Source organism: Chinchilla lanigera, unplaced genomic scaffold, assembly GCF_000276665.1.
Source record: "Chinchilla lanigera isolate Chin_1 unplaced genomic scaffold, ChiLan1.0 scaffold00016, whole genome shotgun sequence".
Lineage (NCBI taxonomy): Eukaryota > Metazoa > Chordata > Mammalia > Rodentia > Chinchillidae > Chinchilla > Chinchilla lanigera.
This window is the reverse complement of record NW_004955417.1, coordinates 4,209,513-4,229,086: the sequence shown is the minus strand read 5'-3', so window position 1 is coordinate 4,229,086 and position 19,574 is coordinate 4,209,513. Positions and strand designations below refer to the sequence as shown.

At 35.8% G+C, this 19,574-nt stretch overlaps 1 protein-coding gene across 1 annotated transcript in view; it reads left to right on the top strand.

The window, feature by feature from the left end:
* The window catches only part of Cngb3 (cyclic nucleotide gated channel beta 3), a 124,189-nt gene that overhangs the window by 59,430 nt on the left and 45,185 nt on the right, over positions 1–19,574 (top strand). The window contains exons 8-12 of the mRNA XM_005381981.2: positions 2,128–2,214; positions 5,697–5,761; positions 6,593–6,715; positions 13,214–13,355; positions 17,880–18,039. Of these exons, the coding sequence (XP_005382038.1) occupies positions 2,128–2,214; positions 5,697–5,761; positions 6,593–6,715; positions 13,214–13,355; positions 17,880–18,039 (577 nt within the window). The remainder of the gene's footprint in view (positions 1–2,127; positions 2,215–5,696; positions 5,762–6,592; positions 6,716–13,213; positions 13,356–17,879; positions 18,040–19,574) is intronic.

The following is a 19,574-nucleotide window of genomic DNA, read 5'->3' as shown; positions in this document are numbered from 1 at the left end:
TAACTTCATGCTACATTCCCTTGTAGGTCTGAATGGTTTAATTCAATATGTGGGTCATTATTAAGCAGATTAAGTAAGTTAGTGCCCACATCTAAATTCTGATTTCAAAGTCAATAAAGAAGTATGTCTTATCTACAGAATTCTAGTCTCTTATTCTAGTAGCATGATGGTATAAAAGTCTGCAAAGTTGTTTATAATTTCATTTCTTTCTTTTCATATAAGCAAAACAAAAAATAGAAAGAAGCATCTTCCTTTCCTCATGTAACAATATAATCTTATATTTTATTATTCTGATAACTTACAAAATATTTTCTTGCCTTTTATTTTTCCTCTTAACTCTGAAATAGATAGAGATTGAGGCTATTCAAAGTTATTCAATCTGTATGTGAAAATTCTAGTGTCCCAGCTTAAGGACAAGTTAGTCAACTTGAATTCTATTTGAAAAACCACAAGTTTGGGCTTAAATTCCAAATTTTCCATATTAGCAATCTTCAGTGGTTAAAATTCTATTCAGTTTGTCTTTATAGCCAACTAATTTTCATTGTAAAGCATCATCACATATTAGACATACTCATAAAAGAGCTATGTCTACATAAACACACGCCAATGGGTTAACATTAAAAATGGCTATTGACTGTGTACAGAAGTCAAGTGGGAAGCTGAGCAACTGGATAGAAAGTAAAAAGGATCATTATGATTTGAACCAGAACTTGTGGGTTCTGGGGTAGCACTACTCAGGTCAATAGCCCCATGCTTCTGCTTCTCTATGCGTAAAACATTATTTTAGTAAAAGTTCTTGTACAGCTCTCAACTTGCTATAAATATCTCATGGTTTCCGACATATGAGAAAAACAAAATATAAATACAAGCAAAATAAAAGATAGATAATAGGAAATAGGAAGATAGGTCTTTTTGCAAAAGGGAAGGGAATGTAGAGCTGGGGGAGGAGAAGGGCAATGAAAACAGAATTGAGATGTGCTGTGTGCATGTACCAACTCCCCCACCAGGAAGGTAATCATTATGTCCTGTAGACATGTACTAATAAAAGATAAAAATTGAGAAAAAATAAGGATAGATGTCTGTAGGATAAAATAATGGGGTCCCATGATTAGATTTAATTTCTAAGCCAATACTGTTAGTATTTCATAATAGCTAATCCAGTTAACTCAAACTACAAGTTCCATTTCTATTCAGTAGAAGTTGACTTTGAAATCGTTACACAATTATCTCAACTCTCATATGTATGGCCTTAGAATATGTTCTTAACTGCTCTTAACTGTCTTAAAATAGCTTAAATTTATTTAAGGTACCCTATGGTTCAAAGTTGCATAGAAGTTAGGGAAAATAAATAATTATGTTATACAAAGGAATTTCTTTCTGTTATTGTGGTCAGAAAAATATACAAGTGTGACACTGTCATTGCAGAATTGTCAGGGTCTGAGAAGGCCAGAATGATGTAAATTCATGACAAATTTTAAAAATCTATGTGTTTAGTTGTAGTTACACAGTACTTTCAATACCTTTTCCCATCAGCATGGCTGATTAATAGTAAACAGAAGGGATTTTTTTTCTCTTCCTCTCTCTTAACCTGCATTCTCTGATACTTACACAACAGTTAATTGGTAGCAAAATGGTCCACATTAGACAGTAGCAGAAAACTTTAAATAATGTAAATGAACCACACCGATATACTCCACTCTGAACACTGGAGAATTGGCTGGAATATAAAAATGTATTACTTCAATGAACATGCAATGGTTTCAAACACAATCAAAAATTGGACTTGAATTAGTTCCAGAGTCTCATGTTTAAAAGACTTAAAATTTATTTTAACATTAGCAACCATAGCATCACTGAAGTGTCTGTAACAGCTCCACAAAAATCCCTGTAAGGTAATGCCTAAGGAGAGATAAGATGCATGAAGAGGGAAATGAAATACACCAGAAGCAGGCTTCGAAACAGCGTTCTTGTTTTTATGTTGCTAACACACGTTCAATGGCACCATGCATATCTAACAGCAAATAATCCATTGCAGCTAACCAACTTTTACATTCATTTGGTGTGAATCCACCGATGACCCCCAAAGGATGTAACCATAACATAATTGTTCATGTGTTCTTCCAACAGTTGGATGTGGCATCAATAATACCATTTGATGTTTTCTACCTCTTCTTTGGGTATAATACAATATTTAGAACAAACAGGATATTGAAGGTAAGGTAACTATATATAATTGCCTTATAATAATGGAAATCTTGAAGCTATTTAAAATATACTAAAATTATCAATATTCCTAATCTTTTCCAAACTTTTTCCATTTTTCTTCTTTTTTATTTTAAAGAGAGTACTACATGAGAAATAAACAAACAAAAAAATAGAACAGTAGCAGCATACAAGTATCACAAACATAAATCAAAGAAGAACATTCAAAGTGATACAGGGTCTCAAGACAAATTAATACAAATCACCAGTAGTTGTTACATTGCATACTGCTATCCTCAACTACATTGCTCAGATTATCAGATGTAAGAATGGAAGATTGCTCAAACCATTAAAGAGAAAAGGAAAATAATTCCTCAATAAAACATTAGAGATAATACAGAGTTTCACTAGACAAGATGGTACTTTCTCCATTTTTCTACCCTCACCAGTGCTATGAATTTTTTTAAATAAATGAAAGGAAGAAATGATATTACTTCACCTGATGGAAATTGCTCCTGTTTGCTTTTATTCTATCTCATATACATATTCTTATAATCTAAAATAGAAATACTTTTGTACTTCTAAATACCACTATAATTATAAATGAATCTTTTATAATTTTTTCCATTTGTCCTTTTTTATCAGATGATTATTCAATGCCTGAAATATGGCCTACAAAATGAAGGAGTTAAAGAAGGTTACCTCCAAGTGCTCTTACTTATCTAAAATTCTATAATTCTAGAAAAAATGCTAGCACATTTTCCAGCATAAAATTATATACATACTTGTATATAACTAAAATGTTCATTAAGAGGAAAATAGTTACACCTAGTAACTATTAACTATTAACTATTAACTATTCTACATAATAGAATACTTTGTAGCTCTAAAAAAAAGAGGAGCTGGGGATATAGCTCAGTGACACAAGCACCTGCCTGGCAAACGCAAGGTCCTGAGCTCGATCCCTGGTACCACACACACAAAAAAATTTCCACATATTAATATGGAAAGACCTCCAAGACAAATTACCAGGAGAGAAAAACAAACAGAAAAATAAAGAGAAAAACAAAAACATGATATGAAAGTTTACAGAGCATTTTTAACTTTTATATTATATAAAGGGAAAATATTCAATTATTCTGAATTTATAAAAACTACCTAATAAAAAAACTAATAAAAAATGATTGCCTAAGACAGGAAGGAAGGCACAAAGGAAAATCAGAGTGGATCAGAGCAAGACTTCTAAAGCTATATATTTCACTTGATTTTGAACTATGTAGATGTATGACCTACTCAAAAACATTCTAAGATAAATATTTTAGAACTCATGGCTTTGTTGGGTACTTAAAAAGAAGAGGTGAGCCCAAGAGTTTCATATATACCCTTAAGAATATAATGATAACTTGTATTTTCAAAGACATTTTTCTAAGGATCATAAAAGATTTTATAAATTTGAACTGATTATCTTTTTTGCCCCTTGGGAAGGCACCATAGTACAACCCGGTGATCCTGCTGGATGCTGACAGCAACAATAGCGGCAACAGCTGAAATTTCTTGACTACACTCTTGGCGCTACAGACTTTGCTAAAACTTAGTGTCCATTATCTCATGCATTTCTCCCAGCAACTTATTTACAGATGAGGAAAATGAGAATCAGCATGGTGAAAACCACCTGCCCGAACACTCCGCTGACGAGAGGTGGCATCAGCGCTGTTACATGCTTATCTGATTCTACCTTCCTTACTATAATCAGACTGGTGGATTAACATCAGGCAGAAAGAGTTTTCCGTCCATACCCATGATTTTTCAACTTACACGGGTCCTAGCTTCCTATTTTCATACGCCTAACACAACTCTAGAGGCTTTGGGTTTGACTATGGTATATTAACATAAACTGAGGCAAAACACAACATTCCCAGCAGCGTAATATCAAGCCATTCCTCGTCAAATTTCTACTCTCATATAGAAATTCCATAAGGCATTGCCAAAAGATAATCATTTTCAGAAAGACTCAGGTTCCTATAGATTTGGGAATTTGTCTGGCATTATAATTACAAAATCCCAGGTCTGCATACCCCATCTCTATATCGCTAAGGTGTTCAAAAACCCTTTATGGCCAGCAGTTGTTTTAAAATACAGATAGTGCAAGTCAACACTGATCTTTGCCTAGCCTTGTAGTCCCATCAGTTCAGTTTTTTTTTTTTTTTTTTTTTTTTTTTTTTTTTTTTTTTTTTTTTTTTGGTTTTTCTCTGGTACCGGGAACCGAACTCACGACCTTGCGCTTGCCAGGCAGGCGCTTTTGCCGCTGAGCTAAATCCCCAGCCCCTCAGTTATTTATAAGGGTGCCATTTGAATGGACAGTCTTCTAGGATAAACGTATATCACCTCTGTCTCCAAGTTATAAATGGAAAAACAAATTAAAAATGCAAATTTTCTCTGTTACACACAAGCTAAATTTTAAAGCAAATTTCTATTGCTAAACTTCTATTTAAAGCATAATAAGCAGGTTACCAAAAATTGAAATTATCATAAGGAGAGTGTTTAAGGGTATTTTCTGGGTCAAAAATTCTTGAAAAACAAATCATTTGTATATATTTCTAGTTATCAAGTCATTGTTATTACTTACACTGCTTTTAATTCCAAATGCTCTATTGTAGTCATGTCTACACTAGAGAAGTTTTGAACTAAGTAATCTGTAAGGTGTCTTCTGCCCATAGGATCCTCAGTATATAGCCTTTTAGGAAGCATATTCTTTTATTATGTCTGCTTTAGAATTGAGAAAAACAACATACAGAAATAGTAAGAGAGTTTTCCACAGTCACACAGTTAGTAAGTGTCAGAGACAGGACCGGAACTGTGGTCAGAGATTCATGCCTTACTCTTGTGTTATAACACTCTCTACAATAGTGAAAGAGGAAAGAAAGGCTGGAGAGTAGGAGAGCCTTCAGGAAGCAAGAGTTGAAATTAAAATAAGCAGAAAAGAACCTTGAGGAAAATAGCAGCTCTGAATAAGATCACACCAAGTCATGGTGCTTTCGGATGACATCAAGAGTAACTAGCTAATTCTCATACCGGCCTTGAAGTTCTGTTGAAATGAATGTACGTGTAATGCATCTGTTTAAAAACAGTGCCAGTGCTGAACAACACGATGGACCAATTTATCACTGCAATTTATTACATTAGATTTTTCTTCTTTTCATTTATTCTTGGGAGAATGTGATTTTAATTATTGTGAAATAAATTCTACTGTAATCTTCAAAAAGAAAACCATGATTGATTGTAGAAATAAAGCAAGAAAATTCTAGAAGCTTGACACCATGAGAAAATGTCCTTTCTAGAGGAAAATACCATTAAACAGGACCTTGATTTTCTTAAAGATGGATGAATAATATTATTTCCAGTAACAACCAAAAGGTATTTTATATAGCTTTATCGAAATAGGTATACCTAAGAGTAACATACTTCTGTATTCTCTCTGCTTTCTTTTCACACAGTACACTTCATTTTTTGAGTTCAATCATCATCTCGAGTCTACAATGCACAAGGCGTACATCTACAGGTAACGTGTACACATGCGCACTCGTGCGAAGTGAGGAAAGCAAAGGCAAAACATTTTAGACAGCATTTGGGAGGAAGATGACTCCCCTGTTCAAGAAAAGTAGATAATTCAGATTTTGACTCTATAAAACACAAGTGGACGTTCCAAAACAGGTCTAGCTATTTCAAGTGAGATAAAAGTGTGAACATCATATTGAATTTCAGAACTCTGGTTTTAAAAATAGAACTTACCCATTTCAGCCAAAACAAGTACAGATAAACGTGCCTTTCGCAAACTGACTTTAGAGCTCTCTCCTGACGATTCAGTCCTGATCTACATTTCACTCATTCGGTGCTCTGAAGCTCACTTGCACACAGACCTCTAGTCACAGCTCGTTGTAGCATAACGTCCCCCGGGCTTCTCAGGGATAGCCAGTTAAATCAGTGTGGCGTATTTTACAGGACCGAAAATGGAGAGGCGACCCTTGAGGCATGTCTTTCACAGAGTTGACTCACACCATCTGTGAAAAGAGAGACGGGATTTTTTTACACTCTGTCAGTCACCGTCAAAACGCTGCAGCTAGACGACATGGGATGGCACCATCGCTTTCTACTGTGCTAATGAGAGTTAGCAGTTCGCAACTCCAAAGCCAGAATGCTCAGTGGAGACTTAAAGGAAAAGAAAATGTTAAAATAGGCTGTGTGGGGCTGGGTGTATATCTTAACGGCACGGGGCCTGCCTGGCATGTGCGGAGTGCTGAGTTGGATTCTGGGTTCCTAAATAAATAAAATGAAATAGGCTGTGTTCCAGAAACAACATGAATGCTGACTTTGTATTTATTCTCTCTGACAGAGTCATCCGAACAACTGGATACTTGCTATTTATTCTGCACATTAATACCTGCATTTATTACTGGGCTTCAAACTATGAAGGAATCGGCACAACAAAATGGGTGTATAACGGGGAAGGAAACAAGTGAGTCGCAATTTTGAAAGAAACTCATTGATTCTTTTTTTTTTTTTTTTTTTTTTTTTTGGTTTTTCTCTAGTACCGGGAACCGAACTCACGACCTTGCGCTTGCCAGGCAGGCGCTTTTGCCGCTGAGCTAAATCCCCAGCCCCACATTGATTCTTTTGATTTTGCTTCACTGTATGAATGTTAAACCAGCATTTTTAACTGTTACAACCCATTCAAGAAGTCACTATGTTCTGAAGTGGAAAGGAAAGTAGGAGTGTAGAATAGGAAATGTCATTCTCCCTGATTAAAAGTAAAAGGGTATGGGTGGGTGTGTGTGTGCACGCACACGTGCCTGCAAGTGTGTTGTCCTCAGTTAGCCAGTGAAATGTAATTCTTACTCTGAATCATGACCGAAAAAGTTTGGAAGTCTCTACTCCAGACAACTCACTAGTAGGGTAACTTTTAATAACTCAGATGCTGATTGGTAGTAATGAACAGTGTTATTTAGAGGGCAGATGCGGTGGTTAACTAGTTTATCACTGAAGGGTTTTATAGGTTTATGAGTCAGGTATAATCACTAACTCAATTAAGTGCTTAGAGAGTAACAAGGATCATAAATTAAACTTGACAATTAAGTGTGCAAGTCCCAGGAAGAAGAGACCATTTGAAAAAAAATCTGTGCATTAGAGTCACAACTTACTAATAGCAACTAGGTTGTTTTTTTACTAGAGAAATTTCCTTTTGGTAGATATAAGGACTGGTAGGCACCACTAACTTTCCACTCCAATGAAGTAAAATTGAGCATCTTATAAAGCAATGTCCTTGCTGGAAAACAGTAAGTCCCAGCATGCTCTGAAGGGCAACACAATACAACCTTAGGATGAAGAACAATTATTAGAAACAGAAAAGACAGTGAAAATATCTTACAAAATTATACACTACCAAAACAAGTTGGATATGTGTAGGAACTAGGTAACATTTTTTGAAACTTTTAGGCAGAACTGGTGTGATGAAACTTACAATCAGAAGAAGCCCAGATTGCAAAAACACACATACACACACAAAGAGAACTCATTCTAGGAAAGCTTGTAACAAAGCCTGTAACTTCACAACTAAAATTTATTACTAAACAATTCTCTTTAAAACGTGAGTTAATTTATGCATGACTTAATTTTATATAAGTAATTTTTACAAAAAATTAAGATACCCATTATATTAAATACATATTCACCACCGTGGCTAAAATTAAAGAATACTGACAGCATCAAGTGTTGGGCTATGACTGACAATACCAATTGCTAGAATAAGTTGGAGTTGTTGGAACTCTCATACATTGTTGGCAAGAATGTAGAATGGTGTAACCATTCTAAGAAGACCTCACCAGTTCTTTTCACAACTAAATATATACTTACTTTGCAACTCAAAATTCCATGCATAGAGATTTACCCACGAGAAATTAAAATTGCACCCAGAGAAAACACTTGTGCAAAAATATGCATAGAAACTCTACTTATAATAATAAAAAACTTGACAGGCAGCCTAGGTCGTTCATCCACAGATGAATAAACAAGCTGATGTATGTACATATAATGGGTATTATTCAGTAATATAAATAAATAAATTACTAATGCATACAGCGTGAATAATTCTCAAAATCATTACAACACTGAGTGAAATCTATTTTACACAAAAACCTACACTGATTATTTCATTTATCTGAAATTCCAAAGTGGGAAAAACTGATCTATAGTAGAAAAAAAAATAATAGTCATTGTCCCAGGGCACTGGGGACAAGGACCAAATAGGAAAACCAAGAGAATTTTCTTGAGTGATGGCAGTATTCTTCGTCTCAACAGGTGTTTGACTTACATAGGTATATGAATTTCTCAAAAATGTATCTCATGATGCAATGCTAATAATATACTGGTAGCATTTCTGTACATTAACAATGAGATATCCAAAAAGGAAATTGAGAAAGTAATCTCATTACAAAAGTATCAAAAAAAATAACATATTAAGAGGTCCAAGACTTGTACATGGAAAACTATAAAACACAAATGAAAGCTGATAGGGGCCGGGGATATAGCTCAGCGGCATAAGTGCCTGCTTGGCAAGCACAAGGTCCTGAGTTTGATTTCCGGTATAAAAAAAAAAAAAACAAATGAAAGCTGTTGAAGCAAATGCAAATAAGTCAAAAGATATGGGTCCATGAATTGGAAGAATATTGTTAAAATGTTCAAATTATCCAAAAGTATCTAAACATTCAATAAGAACCATATCAAAACTCTAATAGCCTTTTTTCTAGAAATAAGAAAAAAAAACCAAAAATTCATAGGGAACCAAAAAGGTCCCATGGCTGATGCAATTTTGAGCAAAAACAATAAACCTAAAATCATCACACTTCCATATTTCAAAGTATATTACAAACTATAATAATCAAAATAATATGATAGTGGCATAAAACAGATAAATGTACCAACAGAATAAAACAAAGAGCCTGGAAATGAACCAGCATATACATGTTCAACAGATCATTGACACCACTGGCAGTTGGGCTTTTCCTGTGCAGATACTTGATACAGACTTGCATGAGACATTGCCATGGGCTCCAGGCCCTCAGCTGGATTCTCTTGGTCTCTGGAGTAGACAGATATCTTGCACTCTTCTGCATCTGATTTTTTGGGTGGATACCATAAAATATTCCTATAAATGTATGTGTCCTGTAGTAAATCTACGCCCTTGCAAACCCTGACTACAATAGGCTTACATTGCACCCTAAAGCTTCTACCCAGCAACTGAAGGAATAAAAAATAAATAAAAAGTCAATCTACCAAATCAGAGAAAATACTTGCAAACTTTATATTTATCATAGATGAATATCCAAAATGCATAAGATATTTTAACAACTTAATAGCAAAAAAAGCTGACAAATGACATAAAAAGACATTTCTCAAAAGACATACAAATGTCTAATATATGACAATGTACTCAATATTATTAATCATCAGGGAAATACAAATCAAAACAACGATGAGATATCTTCTCACTCTACTTCAAATGTCTATAGTCCAATAGACAAAAAATAATAAATGCTGGCAAGGATGCAGAGAAACTCTGTTGGTGGGATTGTAAATTAGTATAGCCAGTATGGAAAACAGTATGGTAGTTCCTCAAACATATTTAAAAATTTTGTCTTTTTTATTATAGTCATACTAACTAAATGAGATATGTCACTGTGGTTCTGATTTACATTTCCCTGATGATTAGAAATGCTGAGAATTTTTTCACATACTTGTTGGTAGTTTGTATGTCTTCTGTTTTGGTTTTTGGTTTTTCTCCGGTACCGGGAACCGAACTCACGACCTTGCGCTTGCCAGGCAGGTGCTTTGCTGCTGAGCTAAATCCCCAGCCCCTGTATGTCTTCTTTTAAGAAGTATTTATTCAGATTATTTGCCCGTTTTAATCAGATGATTTGTTTCTTATTTTTCTGCTGTTTTGTTTTGTTTTTAAATTCTTTATGTAATCACAGAGGAAAAATTCTTATTCTTACATTAAATTTTTTAAATTTTATGTCAAATGCTGCCTTACTGATTTAATTTGGAACTATATATGTGTGCATATGAATGTGTATGTGATGTATTTCATCTATTATATAGTAAATAGTTAGATAGTTTATGTTTTAAATCAGCCATAGAATCTCCTTGAAAAGACCTGCCTGGAATGTAGATATTTTAGAGATGGACACACTTGACTAATTAAGCTAATCCTAGAAAATCAATATGAAGTCATCTAATTAAATTACAAATCTTACCTTTGGTTGTGCTTGTCTGGTTGTAAGACATGACTGAGAAAAGAATCCCAAAATAAACCATAAAACATCAGGGCAGAAAACTTCCAATTAACATTGCAGACTATTTAACACAAAAGAAAAAGTTCAAGACTAGCCCTTGCGATGTGGATAATCAATGCCAAAGTTTCTCATTTGATTGTTACTCAATAATATCCATAAAGAGGAAAAGGAAAGAAAATGATTCATGTGTTTGCTCCTGGTAACACTGCAATGCGAGGGAAAGGACAAAAATCCCAACATTCAACGGTGAATTGGCCATTTAGGGAGGAAATCTCCTCATTCTTGGAGAGTACTGGGTTTAATAAATTTCCTAATTTTAAAGATAGCCACAAGTCCAGGACCTCTGACCAAAATAAATTAGCTAACAGGAAATTATAAATTGGAATTTTCTAAGTTAAAATGCAATTTATAAAATTCCTTCTATACTTCTTCAAGGTGGTTCTCCTTGACATCAAGCTCACTACAATATTAGTAAGTCCAGGGAAGCCTGCTAGAAAAAAATATTACACATTGGTAATATTTTTATTCTCTTGGCACACCAGTTTCAAACCTTACCAAAGAGTTAATTATTTTTTCTGTTCCCATAACCATCACATTAAAAAAATCATATGTCCTTCAAAAGATATTGAATCTGATTATGAGTGATTTCTTTTTAGATATGATTTATTTGAATATTGACTTCAATTTGTTTTATCCTTTAAATCCCAACTTTACTACTTTAAGATCTGAAAATTATAAACTGTGTTTTCACAAGAAAAACATTACCTTATTTAAAGATTAATGCACAGTTATCCACAGTGCTAATGTTACAGATAATCCACTGGAATATGAAACACAAGGCTACATAAAAGGTTAAATATCACATGGTTTCCCTTATATGAGAGACTCAAAATGTAAATAATTCGATGAGCAAACAAAATAAAGGAGAGATGGAAGAAACAGGGAGGTGGACATTTTGGAAATTAAAGGGATCTGCAAAAAGGAAGGAGAGAAGTAAAAATGATCAAAATGTGAATGTACCAATTCCCCAAAATAAATTTAATTATGGTATACCATAACATAAAATAATAAAATATCTTAATAATAAGTAGCAAAATGAGGAAAAAAGAAAGAAATATGAGAATAATGAGGACATGATTCTGTAAAACATGCTGCTTTTCTGTATGTACCCCAGACGCAGAGACCCCAGCTAACTGAGATCCACTAAATCCATGAAACATGGAATATTCAATGGAATAAGTCTATAAAATATCTGGAAATTGTCTTTCATCTATAGGACAATCTTTGAAGGATTCAGGAGAATGTCTGGCCTGGGGTATATTATCAGAACTACATAGAGTGTACCAAATAGTTTACTTACTCAGGCACAAAAATTACAGTTTATAATTGTGATTATAAAGTGGGATTGTAATAGCAATTTTCATCCCTACCTCTGAACTCCATGGAATACATAGTCAAATGTACCTAAGCGCATAGCATATGTTCTGACATCCTTTTCTGATCCTCTTCCTACCTGGGCTGCTATGATCTCATCCTCTCCATTTTACAATTGTTTGAGTAAAGACAAAATCATCAAGTGTATTTGTAAGCATATTTGGATTTATTCACTACTAAATTTCTAAATAAATTACTTATTATATATGAGAGCAATGTCTCTATTAAGATGGAGCTTAGTTCTCTCCTCTGTCTCTGCCACCATTTGTGTATTCAATAATGTAATAAGACATGGATGAAGAAGATAGAAAAGATATTTATTTGTTTTATTTTTCTGTTAGAAGATACTGGCTCTAAGCTATTGAAGATTCTCCCATCTGTGTAAACAAACTTAATCTCTATAATATTCGTCAAGTCATTGGTGTGGTAGTTTAAAGATGGCCTCAAATTCTTTGACCATCCTCTCACTGAGAGATGGATTTAAATTTCTCTTCTCTTGAATCTGAGCTGGTCTTAATAACTTGCTTGACAAATAAATGGGACATGAAATTAAGATGTTATAGAACTCTGGATTCTAGGAAACCTTTCCGCTACTTCCTGCGCTGCTCTGGGTAAACCAGCTGCCCCGTAAATTCATTGACCCTGCAACCACCATGTTATGAGGAAGCTCAAAATAGTCATATTAAGAGGCTAAATGAAAAGAGAGGTAGCTAACCAGCCCCTGATATTCTATCCATCTTTACATTGACTCAGAAATGTGAGAGAAGACGCTATCTCAGGTATTCCAAGCAAATGTAGAGAGGACAGAGGAATCCAACCAGCAGTAAGAATCAAGGCACCAGATGACTGGCCTGGATCATATCTTCCCAGGTATTTCCAGGCATTCAAGTCACCCCAGCTGAGGGCCCATTCTTCACGGAGTGGGGATGAATGATTCTCCTGGGCCTTGCGCAAAATGTTGACCTACAAAACTATGAGCCTAACAAAACTGTGGCTGTTTTACACCACTAAGTTTTAAGAGCAGGTAGTAAAGACCCTCTCTGGGTATAATTGCTTAGTCATTTCACAGTATTTATTAAGTTTACATTAGTATGTGTAGCGTTTGCCAGTGCTGCCTATGGAAATAAAATCTTGATGAGGAAAAACTTGTTATAATGTAGTAATAATCTATGCTTCCAAACAAAATTGCATTTCAATGATATAAAAAAGGAATGTGTATTCTCTTTTCACAGATATCTGAGATGTTATTACTGGGCAGTTCGAAGTTTAATTACCATTGGGGGTCTTCCAGAACCACAGACTTTATTTGAAATTATTTTTCAACTCCTGAATTTCTTCTCTGGAGTTTTCGTATTCTCTAGCCTAATTGGTCAGGTAAGTGGAATCTGAGTCCTTAGATACAGTGTCTTAACTTTTGAAAAGTTAGCAACTTTATGGAGAGAATTTAAAATCTATCTCATTTTTTTTCTCCTTCTCTTCCTCTCTATATTCCTTCATTTCTCTCTCCTACTTGTCCTTTTACTGCTTCTTATCTATTCTAAGGAGGAGGAGGAGGAGGCGGATGTAACTGGGAAAGCACTGCTTTTCCATTATTAATCATTAAGTTTATCAGAAGACCTATTAGCAAGGTTCTTAGTTTATACTTTCAGAGAAAGTTACTTCTAAGTTAGCTTCCTACTTGAAACTTTCTAAAAACACTTTATGACCCTCTTATTTAATTAAACTTGCAAAACTATTGGGTTAAAATCAATTTCAAGTTCATTTAAACAAGAAACTATAGAATGTTATCTTAAACAATTAATAAATCACTGCTACACAGATGTTTATTCTAGCATCTTGTCTTATTCTCAAATGATCTCAACCTAGTAAAAAAAAGAACACAAGTACATAAATAACTATAATGCAAAGTTGTTGGCCTTTACAAGGAAAAAAACCCAAAATCTTTGTGAATTCCCAGATTCACAAGAAGTGGAAAGTTCAACATCTTTAGAAGTCATAAGACCTTGGAGAGTACTTTACACACCACATGCTAGAGTGAAAAAAGCCATGTTGAGACATGTACTAGATGAAGAGTTAGGCTAAGTCCCAAAATGATTATTCTTCCAAGGGAAATAATGATTCCCACTCACCACATTCTCAGTACTATGAATGAAATTTACTTTGAAGCTCAGTTTAGCACAACGTGTTATAGTATTTGACATTACTCAAAAATAGTCAAAACTCAAACAATACCTGTATGGATGTTAAGGGTCTGCTATACATGGAGTTTAGAAGCAATCTATTATTAGTTGAGAAACAAGAAGCTTCCCAGGAGATTTCATGGTACAAAATGCATTTGAAGTCCCTTCAAAAACCAGGTTATACTCAGTAACCATACACAAGTAGTGCAATTGATTAGGAACAGTGTGCAAAAAATGTCAGTGATAAAGCACAAGACATATTTGAGAAAATGGAAAGCATTCCAGTATAACTGGAGTGAAGGACACTAGTAAATGAAAGATATATGTAATGATAAGATATTTTAAAGGGAGGATTTTGAACAAAGAAGGTTGATTAAAATATGCTACAATTTGGAAAGGGTGATACTGACTTAAAATATAAGTTTACTATTATTTGGGTATGGTAAGACTCACAGGTCAGGGACAATTACCACCGAAAAGGTCATTTGTTATAGATCCCAGATCCCAGCAGAGGAAACCCACCACACCACAAGGAGGGGTGGACAAAACAAGGACCAGGGGAGATGTGGGCAAGGCGGGGCGAGCGGTATGAGGGTTGTTGTTTGATCACTTCAGGAGGCTCTGAGGAGTGGGGCTGCCTCTGCTTCTCTGGCACCTGGCACTGGGGTAGAGGACAGGTGGATAATGGCATGAATATAAGAGGGCCCAGTGAGAACACAGGTGGGGGTATGGGCTCGGGACTAGTGAGTTTGCAGGTGAAAGACATGCTCAAGAGAGTTGGTCACAATCTCCACGGACTAACTCACCCTGTGAATGGGAAGTACTGTCCTCAGTAAGGAAGGGTCCAGGTGTCGGCACCTCAGAGTACAGGAAATAAAGACACAGTTAATACAGATACCCAGGGACGTGGCAACTCCAGCCTGACATGTCAGTGACCTGGAAAGAGAGGCTGTAAAGGAAACTCCACTTAGAAAATATTTAGATATTAGAAGATGAACATCAGGCAGCTAAAATTTACATATAAAATATTATAATTCTCCTGGCCAGGGACATTGTGCCAGTGGTTGAAATAAGAAGTAGGTTGGAGAAAAATTACTACTACTAATTTAAATCAGCATGAATGTAAGCAACAAAAATCACATTGTTCCGTAATTTCTCATAAAATGAATATGAATTAGTCCATTACTGTCATTGTTTTCTCAGTTTTAGAGATGAGAAAACTCCAGCTTAAATAAAGAGGCAACTGAATACGGTAGTACATGCTGGAAATTCCAGCACTTTGGGAGGCTGAGGCAGGAAAGTCACAAGTTTAAAGCTCAGTCTGGGCAACTTAGTGACTTAGTGAGACTCTGTCTCAAGATAAAAAATAAAAAAGGTTGGAAATGTAGTGCAGTGCAAAGGCCCTATATTCAATCTCCAGTACACAAAAAGAAATGAAGAAAAAAGAAAAAGAAATTAAGAGGCATCCCTAATTCATACGTATAATTTATATAGTCACATGATAGAACCATATAATATTGATAATAACAGTAAAGCTTAACATGTACTGAGCACTTCCAATACCAAGGCAATTTTCACAGCAAGATTACAAAATAATGTCCACCCAGCACTAGTTAATTCTCTTGCTACGCAAAGTGCAATGTTTGGCCCAGCAGCACCAGCAGCACTTGAGAAATTCAGAACATGGGCTGCACTTGAGAACTACTGAATCTGAACCTGCACACCGTTCTTATGCACGTACAAGCTTGAGAAATGCTGTTTTGTAGCCACATCTAGCTTTAAATTAAAATTTGAGAGCTGGGCGTGGTGGCGCATGCCTGTAATCCCAGCACTCAGAAGGCTGAAGCAGGAGGATCCTTGCAAGTTCAAAACCAGCCCGGGCTACAAAGTGAGCTCAAGGCCAGCCTGAACTGCACAGCAAGACCCTGTCTGGAAAAAAAAAAAAAAAAGAATTTGAGGCTCCCATAGGAAGAAGTATCGTCAGTAAAACTGTGGTATTAGAGGACACGAGAAAAACGTTGAAGCTAGAGACAGATTTGAGCTTTAAATTCTCATTGAATAAAAGATGCTGAGAAGGAAAATGGAAACAAAAGCAAGAAAGCCTTGGACAACGCTTCCATTTATTCAAGATCTCCATGTATAGTCATACCAGTGGCTCGTCCCTGGAACTAATCATCACTTTTTAGTTTAAATATTATATTCTCTAGTGCAGCTCATAGAGCCTAATACCTTCGTGCTCTTCCCTAGACTGGAACTCATCATACGACACAAATCTTCCTCAGCTCCTCCTCCACAAAACCCGTCATTGCAGGAAGAGAGCATGAAAACAGTTTAGACTACCGTCACTGCTAACTTGGCAGCCTGCAGCAGCACTCAACAACGATTTAAACTGCCTTTTGTGCCCAACTAACTGCCTATTAAATTTCTCAAGCTCTGCCTTTAGTATCTTAAGCTTCCCAGGTTTAGGTGGCTGGATAGGCCGGTCATCTGCCGAGAGTGGTAAATGGAGATCTGGGAATTGAGGCTGTGGGAGAATTTTTGGAGAAGCCAGCAAGGAGTAACCGAGTCAGGAAGGCAAGCACAGCGAACTGTCTGCACAGCTCCTCAGCAGTGGCTTTCAAGAACCTATTAGCCCTAAAATGGACACTAAGGAAGGCACCAACCAAAAAGGGCATTATTTGAACCAAGTTCCAAAGAATGAGTAGTTTTCCCATAAGCAGAAAAAGCTCAGCCGCTACCAGAATAAATGAGCAAAGTCTTAGTGTGAAAGCAAGGCCCTGGTTTTCCTCGCTATTATAAACCCACAGTCAAAGCAAATTTACAACCAGTTGTTTCCCTCTATGTGAGAGGAAGAATCGAGCAATATATCTTTTTTGTGCTGAGACCTTAAAGATCAGCTTTTAACCTAGAGTGGGTTTTTATGGCTGAGTTATAAACATCCAAGAACTAAAACCTGACAATTCCTTAAGTATTGTCACAGCAGTACATGATGCTTCAGTAATTTCAGCACATTTCTGCTTCTGCTGAGTACTATGCCTTAAGCATGATGAGATTTGATTTTATCTGTTTAAACAACACAAAGGGAGTACAGAGGTTGCAATTTCATGATGAATTGAGTCTACATAGCCAGGCACACTGGATAATCTGTGAAGGATGCTTTCAAAGTGAGACTCACTAAAGTGGACTAGCCGTTTGCCAGATGATTGCCCCGTTTTTGTTGCACATTCCTTTCAAATGCACCAACTGTGTAGTTTTTTAAATATCATCTCACATTTTGCAATAATATACAAGCACGCAAAGAAGGTAATGTGCAGTCACTTGTATTATGTGGCCAAAACCTCACAGCAATCTCACGTGGTGGCTCATCAGATCGATGAGCCTTCTTTTTTTTAGCGGGGGCGGGGGGGGGGCGGGGGCAGGTTTCTTCGGTACCGGGAACCAAACTCACGACCTTGCGTTTGCCAGGCAGGCGCTTTTGCCGCTGAGCTAAATCCCCAGCCCTGATGAGCCTTCTTAATTGTCCTTATTTATTAGAGATGATGTAATTTGCCTGATGTTCTACAGAAATGGGTAAAGTAGGACCCCATCTTAATGTGTTTCAAAATCAAGTAGTCAAGGATTTAGAAGAGAATGTGTAAGAAAACTTAATTCAACTGGACTTTTAGTAACTCCTACACCTTCTCTACTGGATAAAAAGTGACTATATCTGTGATTTTAGATGCGAGATATAATTGGGGCAGCTACAGCCAATCAGAACAGCTTCCGTGTCTGTATGGATCACACCACAGCTTACATGAACACTTATTCCATTCCTCAAAGTGTGCAGAGCCGTGTTAGGACTTGGTTTGAATATACGTGGTATTCTCAAAGAATGCTAGGTAAGTATGACAGATTACTGATCAGATTCCTATCAGCCTTATTATAAAATGAAAAGTATGTAAGGTAGAAGCAGAGATGAATTAGATTAGGACAAAAGATTAAAAAGCAATGAAGTGATCTTTAAAGTGTTAATTTAATGCCATGTTTTTTTTTCCTCTACTGTGAAACCATCTTATTGATAAGGCAAAGCTTGGAAGAGAAAATGCTAACTTGTATTCAATTCCTGTAGATTCTTTTTTCCTTTTTTTATTTTAAAGATTAAAAAAACTAATGAAACAACAATAAAGACAAAATCAAAACAACACAAAAACAATACGTGACCTCAAAACAAATTGATAGGAATTAACAACGGTTGCAACATATACTGTTATATACTGTTATGTTCAACAAAGTTGCTCAGTCCACCAGATGTAAGAAAGTAATTGATCACACAGTCAGAGACAGTAACAAGTTAGAAAAAAAGACATTGGAAATTATGCAGAACTTCACCACACAAGATGGTAGGAGTTCAACAATGGTTCTTACGCTGTATAATGTTTTCAGATCAGTCATTCTGATTACCAGATTCAAGCATGCAAAACTGGTCAAAAGGAAAATTTTAAGCATTGACTGCTCCTTTCCATAAACCACAGAAATCAGCAAGACACCTATCCCAGTTGTGCTTGTATCTACATATAAATTTTGTTTTTCATTTTAAAGAGAAAAGAAAAAAACCCAAAATAACAAAAACAAATACATAAACAAAACAGCATAGAGAACAATAAAAATTATACAGAATTTCAAAACATGGTGATAGGATATTAACAGTGGTTGTTATATTACATAATGTTACCTTCAAGATGGTTGCACCTATAACCAGATAGAGGCAGGTAAGACTGATCAAACAATTACACATTAACAGTTCCTTTCAATAAACCAACAGATATTAGTAGTACAATTATCGTAACTATCCTGTGTATACATATACTTTGCTTCATATGAACAACAACAACAAAAAAAAATGTGGTCAGAACACTGAGCCAGCATACGACCTAACTGGAACTCAGTCTTGCATCTGCTCCCCAAACCTTTGCTCTTTCTGCGACATCACCCCCCTGCTGGGAGCAAGGTACTCAGCAAACAACAAACTTTCGGGACCCTTCCATGTTGTCACTGGGTTCACGGTTACTTCTACGAGACCCTCAATAATTAATGGTATCTACTAATAGTACTGGTTGACAATAATCAAATTCAACTTTTAGTTTGTTCTATAAAAATAGGAATTACTGCCACTGGGAGATTAAAAAAACAACATTTTATTGCCTCTAGTGCAAAAATGAGATTCTCAAATCACAAATGCTCCTAAGAGCACTGCTACTCTAAAGAAACTCCAGCCTCTTGTGGGGAATTTCTTCCCAAATGATCGAAGCAACTTCTCTTGAGAATCTGCAGCTACTCCGAGGGTATTCCCAGGTGGAAGAGGCTAGGACAAGAGCAGTGCTTTGGCCCTGTCCCCATTAGTAGCTGTAGACACTGCTTTGACTCTTTGGCTGAG